At 42.3% G+C, this 12068-nt stretch overlaps 1 protein-coding gene across 1 annotated transcript in view; it reads left to right on the top strand.

Moving 5' to 3' along the window:
- Nucleotides 1–10393, top strand: part of LOC128508232 (CD209 antigen-like) — a 56819-nt gene extending 46426 nt beyond the window's left edge. Inside the window, exons 4-7 of the mRNA XM_053479457.1 lie at nucleotides 8932–9529; nucleotides 9645–9784; nucleotides 9896–10011; nucleotides 10249–10393. Coding sequence (XP_053335432.1) covers nucleotides 8932–9529; nucleotides 9645–9784; nucleotides 9896–10011; nucleotides 10249–10393 — 999 coding nt within the window. The remainder of the gene's footprint in view (nucleotides 1–8931; nucleotides 9530–9644; nucleotides 9785–9895; nucleotides 10012–10248) is intronic.
- The last annotated feature ends 1675 nt before the right edge of the window (nucleotides 10394–12068 follow it).

Raw genomic sequence — 12068 nt, 5'->3', positions numbered from 1 at the left:
TTTTGGTATTTATATAACTACTGTACCGAAACAAGAACATTTACAATAAGTGTAAGAAGTACAGCTCACATGTCTTTACACTTTGACCACAAAAAAGCAACTGATGCCCTTTTATCTAAAGTGTGACTTCCTTTACTGACAGAAGCACATTTAATTCAGTGTACACTAGAAAGGAAATACAGCAGTTCACTCTTGCTCACACAGAGACACAGTAATTTAGTGTTTTAGTGAGTCTTTTATAGTTTAGAGATGTTTCAGTGCTCTTCTGAGCAAATTAGATAAATATTTATGAGACCTGTTAGCGGTTACAACCCGACCCTGAAGGCAGTGACAGAAAGAGAGACCCAGAAAAGGATTTTCACACAGGTACAGTACAGGCCAAAAGTTTCTCATCTATCTGTCAATGTGTTTTCTTTATTTTCATGACCATTTACATTGGTAGATTCTCACTGAAGGCATCAAAACTATGAATGAACACATGTGGAGTTATGTACTTAACAAAAAAAAGGTCTCCACAGTCACCGGACCTGAACCCAATCGAGATGGTTTGGGGTGAGCTGGACCGCAGAGTGAAGGCAAAGGGGCCAACAAGTGCTAAACACCTCTGGGAACTCCTTCAAGACTGTTGGTAACCATTTCAGGTGACTATCTCTTGGAGCTCATCGAGAGAATGGCAAGAGTGTGCAAAGCAGTAATCAGAGCAAAGGGTGGCTATTTTAAAGAAACTAGAATATAAAACATGTTTTCAGTTATTTCACCTTTTTTTGTTAAGTACATAACTCCACATGTGTTCATTTATAGTTTTGATGCCTTCAGTGAGAACCTACCAATGTGAATGTGAAGTAATATTTTGCTTATGGTACAGTTACTGTTCCTTCATTAATCTGAGAAACACAGCAGATCATCTGATTCTCTCCCTCAGGTTTTGTAGACGTGGAGAATCTGGCAGTGCTGAAGGAGATGAGAACTTTGCCCACTGTTCTTGATGATACCTACTTCTTAAGTATTGAAATATTATGCTGAATGATGAGGCTGGATCAAAGAAATTCGGTGCCATAAACTTATCGGAGTTTATTGTGGAGCCCTACTTAGGTCTTTTATGAACACCTGAGGGTGTGTGTGTGTGTGTGTGTGTGTGTGTGTGTGTGTGTGTGTGTGTGGACTGCAAATAGAGCGAATTAATCGAGTGGAGATGGTGATCTATGAGATCTATCACAAATGCTGTTAAAGGTCATGACCTTAATAAAGACTGAGAGGATGGAACCCACAAGCTTGACATGCAGGTCTCAGACACAAAACTCATTTTTTTTAAACTTGAAAAATAACAATTGCAGCCAGACAAACAATCAAATCATAATCAATCAGCCATAACATTATGACCCACTGTCTATTATTGATTGATTGATTATTAATTGACCCTTCAATTAATAAGGGGCCAGGGGTAGCTCAGTGGTTAAGGCATTGGACTACGGTTCGGAAGATCCCAGGTTTAAACCCCACAACCACCAAGTTGCCACTGTTGGGCCCTTGAGCGCGGCCCTTAACCCTCAACTGCTCAGATGTGTAATGAGATAAAAATGTAAGTCGCTCTGGATAAGAGCGTATGCCTAAATGTAATGTAAATGTCAATAAGCTTTTATTGTCATTTCAACCATATACAGTTCAGTACAAAGAGAAACAAAACAATGCTCCTCCTGGAAAAAAGAGGTACATAGTTGTGAGTGTCTGGTGATAATGTCCTGGAGTTGGTGATGGTTTGTATGCTCTAATACATGTGCTGTGTGTCACCACTGTCCCTGAAGTGATTGCAGATTCCCTGGGCATGTGCATGCTTGCCTGTCTGATGGCCTGGGACAGTTTGGCCCTTGCTGTTCTTGCTGGACCACCCTGTCCCCCACTGTAAAGGGAGAGGCTCTGGTTCACAGAGGTGCATGTACCTCATCAGTAAGCCACGGTTTCTGGTTGGGGCATGAGATGATGTTCTTGGAGACAGTGATGTCATCAGGGCACTTGTTGATGTAGCTGGTCACTGATGACATGCACTCCCCCAAGTCGGTGAAGTCACCATAAGTTGCAGCATCCCTGGACATGTCCAAGTATTCTTAAACAGTCGTGAAGAGCAGAGATTGCCAAGTTGTAGTGCGGACTGGATATTCCGCTGTGGCAACCCCTTGCTGGGAACAACCGAAAGACCAACAACAAGATGTTAATGTAAACAAGATCCAGCGTGTTTTCGCCTCTCGTTGCAAAGTCCACATAGTGATGATATTAAGGAGCACTGACTTGAGATTAGCATGGCGAACATCTCCAGTGACAATAAATAGTCCATTGGGGTGTATGGTCTGCAGTACCAAACTTTCCATACAGTTCACAGAATGCTTCCTTAGCATTAATACTAGGTGGAATGTACACTCCGATAACAAAAGTGGTGGTGAATTTCCGCGGTAAATAAAATTATATTTTTTATAAATATTATAATTTATTAAATAACATTCACAAACTCTAAGCAACCAACAATGAGCAATAGCTAGAAACTAGCAGAGGTTATACACCATTCCATGTTAATGTAAACACAAAATCCACCGCTGCGAGTCTTACTGCACAGAGCTGCATTTCTTTCAGCATGAAACAAGGCTAGCCCGTCTAGCTGAATAAAGGCATCTGGAACTCTGTCACTGAGCAATATTTTTGTGAAAACAAAGATGCAACAGTCTCTAAACTCACAATGTGTTGTCAGGGAGCAAACATTGCATAGAATGATGGACGGTAGAGCTGACTAGGGTATGTTTAAGCCTAGCACAAACACTTGCCACGCTTTCACTTCCTCACGCACCACTTTTAATGTCCTCTACATGCAATGCCAAGAACTGAAGGTCTGGTACACACAGCAAGCCCAGGTCATGTAGTTCTTCCTGCATCTCATGCTGTGTGTTGTTAACTGGGTTGCTTAGTTTTAAAAGTGTGTGGTGGTATATATTCAAACACCAGTTGCTCTAATGTCCATATACCAGAGTAGCATAAAGTAACACCATTTTGGATTTGGGGGGGTTATGGCAAGCTACTCCCATGCTCCACACTCAACAGAAAAAGGATACACAGATCATGTGTTCAGCACCAAGGATAGCTCCGCTGTGTGCATGGGAGAGGCGGGGCACCCTAACTCTCTAGGCCTGCCCGCAGATTATCACCTCATCCCATAAAAGGACTGCAGTGAGTAGGCCTTTTTAACCCTTTCATGCATAAATTATGAGAACCTCAGTCAAGATTTTTTTTTTCCCTGAGTGTTTTTATTCCTCTCTAGGCTTGAAAATAAAATGCAATTTATTATTTATTTCTTTTATAAACCTATTCTTCATGGAGTTACAAATATGTCCACTCAGCTGGACACCACGCGTTTGACATTTGAACCAAAGAAATATGCATTTAACAAACCAATAAAAGAAAATGATATACTGTGTGAAAATGAAATGTAACCAGTTATTATAATTTGGCAAAGCATCCAGGGCACACAACCACAAGAGACTGCATGCAAACATACTTTGTTTTCCATGTGCATGCAGCATAATGACATGTTTTGGCATTTTTTTTCTTCGGTGAGAAGAGGCCAGTGTTTTCCATGGCCAAACCCGATCTCAGGGGGTGGCGTGGACATTGCTTTACGTTTCACTGGAAGTGGAGTGCCACTTGGTCTTCCTCTTATGGGTGTCTTGACGGAACCTGCATTTATTGGTGCACAACCTACAGGCATTCACAGTAGTCATATCCAAGAAGTGGAAGAACACTCTGAGGAACCACAGCTTGTTTTTGTGTCTATGAGGATACATTGCAACACATTGATCCATGAGATCCACTCCTCCCATATGCTGGCAAGTACATTCTTGATCGTGGGTATCTGACATATGACATGACCATATTTATTCCCCGAAAGGGTTTTCAGTTCTCCTGCACTCTAAAAAACGCTGGGTTGTTTTTTCTACCCAAGCGCTGTGTTTCCTCTGTTGGGTCATTTTTCTGGGTTATTTACAGAGAGTTGGGTAGTTTTTGTGTAACCCAGCTGCTGGGTTGAAGTTTGCTTGGCCCCTCCCCCAAAGTTCACCGGTGGATTCAGCGGCTGTCAGTCAGAGCTTCGTGTCTCTCTTGAGCTCCCACACCGCTGATGACGGTTCATTTAAGGGAAAATGACGTAAAATACAAGGTCTGTATACACATGTTCACTCACCTAAGTCATATATGACTAAAAAGTTATTACTATATACTGTATAACATTTATTACTGTTACCGTGTTAAGGTTACACTTAAACTTTCAGGCTGGTCTGAGGTAAGATAATTTAGCTGACAATAGCTGCTATAGTTAGCCAAAGAACCCCACCTGTGTGTGAAAGAAACGGATAAGATGTCTGAGCTTTTTATTTTTCTCTGTAGAATGTTTGCAGGGTGACGAAACTGTAACTGTAGTGTTAGCATGACGCTAGCATTTAGTTAGGTTGCTCGCGTTAGCAACCACATTAACATTAGAACTTTATTAATGTCACTGTTTGAGACAATAAAATGCTGGGGTGTTACAAAACACTGACCCTCTCACAAATATACACACCTGCTAACCCTCCCGTTTTTCACTAGCTAGTAATTTACTCCGCGGTCAAAAGTCGCCCGCGTTTCTCCCGAATTCTAACAATATTTTACACCTTTCCCCCTTTGGCAAGTAGTATGCAAATATGACTGCTGCATGTAAGCTAATCAGGTAGCCCTCTTTAACCAAAGTTGCTTGTGACTCAGACTAAATTAACTATCAGTCAGCTGTACAGATAACTACTAGATGGAAGTATTAATATTTGGGTGATTATAATGTGCACGTATGACCCCAGCTATGACAATGTATCTCCTCTGTAATTAGCTTAAAATCAACGCAGACCACAAGACCAACTAGTCTGATAAAGCTCATATATATATGAGCTTTATCCCAAAAGCCATGCTTATTTTGCTTATTTTATTTATTTTATTTTTGGAAGTAGCTGTCTCCATGTTTTTGTTTCAGGTTACCTATACCCTAGCTTTGTAATTTTTTTATTTGGTATAAATCCTATTACACATTAAATTGATAGTCTTATTCAGTTTAACCTTTGTTATTCAACAAATTTTTAACTTTTTTTCATTTCTTTCTAAGGTTGGCACCAACATGGTGGAATACCTCCAGCAGGCTGAAGGGTCAAGGCCGTACCCCTACTGTAAATCCTGACGTTGGGAGATGATGACCAGCGCTGCTCTCAGGCATTCGTCATTCTGGTGGGACAGGGTCTGGAGCAACGCACACTACTTGGGGCGGTTGATGTGTGCTTCAAGGCATTTTATATTTTTGACATTAACTATTTAAAGTAGTGTGCACCTGTATAGGACTTTTTGTAATGTTGCTATGAAATAGCAAGGCCTACTTGAAAAGTCATAGACAGTGTTTGTATGTTAAAACGGAACCAGGGCTGGATAGTTTTGTTCTGCAGAAAAGATATCTAATGTCACAAAGAGATCCTGCTCTGTAGAAGCTGCCTCAGCCTATTTGTGTTATTACTCCATTCTGCCCTTATGAGTAATAGTATAGTAATGATGTCGCTGTTGATTATCTGTTCTTGTGCTTTTGAAAAATAAATGTTTTTTTTTCTATGAACATTTAATAGGATGTTGTTTATTGCATATATGTATGGTTTGCAAAACTTTTAAGTTTTTTTTAGTAATAAACCAGTATATCAAAGTAATTTAACTGTTTAATAGACGTGGGTAGTTTTTTTTTTTTTTACAGATTCACTGTAAAACATGAAAATAATAATAACCTATTTGTGAGGTAGAATTAACTAAACATTCCAGTTAAAATGAACCAACATCTGGGTAGAACATTTAACCAATTTATGTGGTAGAATTAACCCAGCATTATAGTTAAATATGACCCAGCATTTGGGTTGAATATTTAACCCATTTTGCTGGGTTAAAAAAATAACCCATTTTGCTGGGTTAAATTAACCCAGCATTTAGTTAGTCCAATAGTTACCCAGCAGCTGGGTTAAAAACAACCCAGACTGGGTTGTTTTTAACCCAGCATTTTTTAGGGTGTGTTGTCAGGGCCAGATTTTCTTTTTTATTTTGGAGTGCATACAAATTGATATTGTGCACAATTTTATTCAACAGATTTTCAGGAAATAGATAGATAGGAACTCTAATTGATCTGTTCCACTAACATTTACCTTCCACTCCCCTAGAAAACGAGGCAAGTCACTCTCAAACTGGTTGTCTTTGGTTTTCCAGACATTTCTGAACTTTTTCTGTCCCAGAGCTTTGTCTGGTATTACATCCTCAGCTTCCTCACCATCTTCAGCTACCTCACCACCCACCGCTCCTTCAGCATCCTCAGATCCACTTTCACTACTGCAAGCATTGACTAATCCTGATCCTTCCCCTTGTTTTTTTGGTAGCTATTCATCATCACTGCTACTGGCATTACCCTCACGTGACTCATATGGTATATGCTGCACTATCCAGTTCAGTGACACCACATTCAGTGACATCACTTTGAGTAAGTGTGTAATTGTGTCGGCTACAGTGAGAGACTTTTCCTAGACATAGAAAAATAAAATATAACTTTTTACCTTGGACCTTATTTTTTGTGTAAAACTCTGCCTTGCCAAACGCTGCATAATAGATACCCACAATGATCCAATTTACATTTTTCTATCTGCTAAACTGTACAAGAAGTTTAGCATGGTGTGTTTACAGCAACTGGACACACTTGTACACTTTCTTTCAGCTTGCTCACGACAGAGGGAGGAACCTTTCCACAATCATAGACACAATTAAATATATTTTAATTTTATTTGTATAGCACTTTGTATAGGTTTTTCACTAATACACAGGTAAGTGATAGACACCTGGGAATTCACATAAAGAATGACAGATAAGGTACATATTTCGTGGCTGGAGACTTTTGTTTGTTTGTTTCCATGTTGCACATCTTCTCATTGTGCCTGTGTTAAAAATGGCAGCAATCTGGACCTAATGGTATTTGTACAATCAATATGATTATGGTCTTAAACTTGGATTTTAATAAGATGAAAATATTACTGACATTGCCGCAAATAAACTATAATGATATAATTCTCAAGGAAGTCGGAGAGTCTAACAAATAGGAATGCATCATGTCTGGGCCTGTACAACATGGTAATTTTCAATACAGATATTGAAAAATGCAGTGCAGGTAACAATTGTAATCTCACACTAAATAAATACATGAATGAATAAATTAATGAATGAATTAATGAATGAATTAATAAATGAAAATAGGCAAAAAAAGCACAGGCAACACCAACAATGCATTCAGATCATAATCCTTTAATGCTTATAGTATCTTGACATTTGGCCTGGTCTGCACATGGAAACATTGTTCACACTTGCTGCTGGGTGCAAGACAAGCAAACAGGAAATAGGCTTTCGGCGTAACAGCAACACTCACAGACACACAGGCAGTATTCTTTCAGACAAACACTTTGACTGGAGTTTTAGACAATTAATCACTGGTACAACTGTGTAAGTTTAACAAAAAACAGCAAATTACTAGAAACAGAAGAACAGAGATGAGTGAAGAGGTTTATGAAAATGCAAGAGTTACTCCAAACAATGAAGCTGATTCCAGTGACAGTGAAATGTTGTATGAAGCTATTTATATGAATCAGGACAATTTGGAGTCACAGAAGACCAGAAGACCCAAGCAGTCTGAGAGCTCAGGTAAAACCACTTGTTTCTAAAATAGATTTTATAAAATGTTGTGTTTAAAGCTGGTGTAAAATCTTTGATAAATCTCCCTTTTAATTTAAACCCAGTATTTTAGCATCAATTTGCAAGGTTTTTAGCCTAAACTCTCAGATATTGCTCGTCTGATGGCTCCACATGATTTTATGCAGTCACCAACCTTTATGATAGTACTGTTTACATTTTTGGGTAAAACCATGTAAAGCAGAACCACCAGCATACTAAAAAACAAACAGAATATCAGGCTGTGGGCTCACTCTAATGAGCAGAGTGCTGTAAACTCAGACAGCCTGACAATCAGGAGTATATTTATCTCTGATTAGACTAACCTCAACCCTAAGTTAAAAAGTTTTGAAACAGAGCTGGAAGTTCACACAAACATGGTCTAATAGTTGTAGAAATGACAGTCAGACACACAACAAAAAAGTGACCTGGAGTCTATCCGAGGAAACTTAGGGCACTAGGTAGGGTACAATCTATCACAGGGCACACACACTGTGGACAATTTGTGAACACCAATTAACCTAATCTGTCTTCGCCTGTGGAAGGAAACTGGAATACCCAGAGGAAACCTAAGGGGAGAACATGCAAACTTCATGCACACAGACCGCAGGCTGCAATCAAAACCTTAACCCTGAAGGTGAGACCACAGTGGTAACCACTTAACCCTTGGATATAGTGAGGATGAAGTGTTTAGCATCAGACCCACTCACTCATCATCCAAATTAATTTATCCTGTACATAGGGTAGTTTTTTTTTTTTTTTTTTTTTTTTTTGGGGGGGGGGGGGGGGTAAATCTTCTTACTTTTAATACAACTAGTAGTAGTAATACTGGTAATGCAATAAAATCAATTTGAAATGCATTATAAATGAGGCTTTTCAAAATGTAACTTTTCATTATCATCAGAATGAACATTTTATTATTTTAAAACAAATGGTCATAAAAGGTTACACTCAACACACAAGGCATTTTCATGCACATTACCGAAAATAAACATGTGCCTATTAAAAGATGACCTTCCATTCAACACCACAGGTAACAGATGTTACAGACTGACTGCAGTGTGTGCACTGCTGTTGTGTGTTCTTCTGCTGACTGCCATCACCGTGCTGTGGATCAAATTCACCAACCTGAATACAAAGAACAACCAGCTAAAGACCAGCTATAACAACCTGACTATAGAGAGAGACCAGTTACAGGCCAGTAACAATAACCTGACTATAGAGAGAGACCAGTTACAGACCAGTAACGACAACCTGACTATAGACAGAGACCAATTACAGGCCAGTAAAAACAACCTGACTATAGAGAGAGACCAGTTACAGACCAGTAACAACAACCTGACTATAGAGAGAGACCAATTACAGGCCAGTAAGAACAACGTGACTATAGAGAGAGAACAGTTACAGACCAGTTACAACAACCTGACTAAAGAGAGAGACCAGTTACAGACCAGTAACAACAACCTGACTATAGAGAGAGATCAGTTACAGACCAGTTACAACACCCTGACTATAGAGAGAGACCAGTTACAGACCAGTTACAACACCCTGACTATAGAGAGACACCGGTTACAGACCAGTAACAACAACCTGACTATAGAGAGAGACCAGTTACAGACCAGTTACAACACCCTGACTATAGAGAGACACCGGTTACAGACCAGTTACAACACCCTGACTAAAGAGAGAGACCAGTGTTACCAGTGTGACCAGTTTAATTACACTTTGACTATTAAAGGTGAGCAAATACTGAATAAATTAATATTAAATGTCTATTAAAACCCATGGATGGACATAAAAAAATATATACTAAGGGAGCACCCAGAGCATTTTTATGTTGCATGTGTGATCAGATCTTGTTCAACAAGGATGGAGATTCTTCAGCTCCAGTATTTACTACATTTCTCATGAGAAGAAGAGCTGGGCTGAGAGCAGACAGGACTGCAGAAAGAAAGGAGCAGACCTGGTGATCATAAACAGCAAAGAGGAACAGGTGTGCTTTTGTGTTTGTGTGTGTGTGTGTGTGTGTGTGTGTGTGTGTGTGTGTGTGAGTGAGTGTGTGTGTGTGTAGATGGAAAAAGCCATTTTCTTCTTTTAATCACAGGAGTTCATCATAACCCACCTGGTAAACAATATACAGGCTTGGATTGGTCTGAGTGACAGAGACACAGAGGGAAAGTGGAAATGGGTGGACGGTACAGAACTTAACAGCGACACTGAGTGAGAGACGAAAATTAATTCTGTATTTTTATTCATTTATCAGACTGTCCAGATTGTATTTCAAGTTTTCCTGTGCACTGGAGCAGACAGATTAAACCATGCTGATATTTAGTCTTACTGGAGTTATAGGCTTCTTCTTACTGTTTTGAATCTCAGTCAACACAGGGTAAGGAGGTTGATTTATAGGTGTGACATTGAATATATACGTAGACTGATTCTAATTCTCTCTGCTTTTAGGTACTGGTATAAGGGGGAACCGAATGATGCAGATAATAATGAAGACTGTGGTGAGATCAGGGCATTTCCAGATAAAATGGGCTGGAATGACAAACCATGCTCTCTTAAAACATGGTGGATCTGTGAGAAAAATGTTTTGAAGTAGTTTTAGTTGTATATTTGGAATCAACACCAAAATTATAAAATGCTTGCAAACAGCAAATGTATGTAATGAGCATTTGGACCATTTGTAGCTATCATTTGTGTTTATCAAGGAGTTTATGATGTGTGACTCTCCAACAAACAATAAAGTAATAAAATAAAAAAAATAAAGTACTCCCAGCCATTGCATTGGGCAGCAAATAAGCTCACTCGTCTCTCCAGCATTCTTTCCGGCGTAAAAACGCTACATTGGTGTCAGAAGTGGGATGGAGAATAACGGGTTCGAGCGCACAAAGGAGGACCTTCTAAAAATCCAAGCGGGCCGCCGAGTAGCGGAGCGACTACCCGCGCAGAAGAAGCGCTTTCCTGGCGGAGCTAGCGCGAGCACACCACGTCAACCAACGCGGAGCGGGAAGCAGAAAATCCCGGCGCTGAATCTCGGGGCGGAGGCTGGCGCTGTGCAAGCGCTGGAGCAAGATACAGGTCCGTGCGCCGTTAGCCGGCAAAGCGACCTGCCGCTGCGCAAGGCCGAGCGCGCTGAGCCTATATCGGCGGCACATCGCGGCGGAAGAGCCGAGCGACCGCCCGCAGCTCAGTGGCGCTCGGTTCGTGAACCTAGCCGGGGACAGGGCTACCCGTCGCGGCTAGGCAACGAGCAGCTCTCCGACGTTGCGCGGCGAGGCGACGGCGCGGGTGACCGTAAGGAGGCGCTGGCGAGGTCGAGCGCGCTGAGCCCATAATGGCGGCACATCACGGCGAAAGAGCCGAGCGACCGCCCGCAGCTCAGTGGCGCTTGGTAGGTGAACCTAGCCGGGGACAGGGCTACCCGTCGCGGCTAGGCCTCGACACCGCTTCCGAGATTCCGCGACGACGCCGAGGCCAGGGACCGCCGGATTACCACTGCAACGTTCTCAGGCCTGAGGGACAGCCGGACTACCGCTTTAACGTTCTCAGGCCTTAGGAACAGCGTACACCAGCAGCCGCTAACCTAGCGCCGGGTGGACGGTTGGGGAGCCCCGCGGGGCTTTACATCGACTGTGTGCCGGACGGCGTCTTACTGCGGGCGCTCGTGGACACCGGCTCCACTGTTTCCCACGGGTTGTGGAACTGTGAACCGCTCATCGCCAGGCAGAAGGGCCCCACCCAGCGCTCGCGGGCACCGCTGCAAGACTTTTGGGTGGGGGCACCTATGGGGCGAATGGGCGTGGACACTCACAGCCAGCTTGGCTCTCCGATGTCATCTACCGGGTGCGGTTGGCAGGGCGGGCACGAGTTTTGCACGCCGGGGAACCATCGAACTCTGGAGGCCGGACCGCCTCAGGACTACATTCGTGTTCACCCCTCACCTGCCAAAGGACGCCGGCGTTCCCACCGCCAGCGCCGACCGCCTCCACGCCTCCGAAACGGAGTTCGTCTTGGTGACCAGGGACGGTCACAGCTCGGGTGGGGGCAGTGTGGCATGGGCGGGGCGGCGGCTGACGACCAGCATGCCTTGCGGGGATGTCGGTGTGTGTTCACCATGATGGGGAAAGGTGTTGGCCGACATTCCTTGCAATCGTTGTGTCGTCTACCTGGACGATTTAATGGTGCACGGCAAGGAGTTTGAGGTCGCGCTAGCTAACCTATGGGAGGTATTTTTGGCTATCCGGCGGGCGAATTTGCGGCTTAACCCGAAAAAG

Source organism: Clarias gariepinus, chromosome 20, assembly GCF_024256425.1.
Source record: "Clarias gariepinus isolate MV-2021 ecotype Netherlands chromosome 20, CGAR_prim_01v2, whole genome shotgun sequence".
Lineage (NCBI taxonomy): Eukaryota > Metazoa > Chordata > Actinopteri > Siluriformes > Clariidae > Clarias > Clarias gariepinus.
The sequence above is the reverse complement of the archived record's forward strand: the minus strand, read 5'-3'. Positions and strand labels throughout refer to the sequence as shown.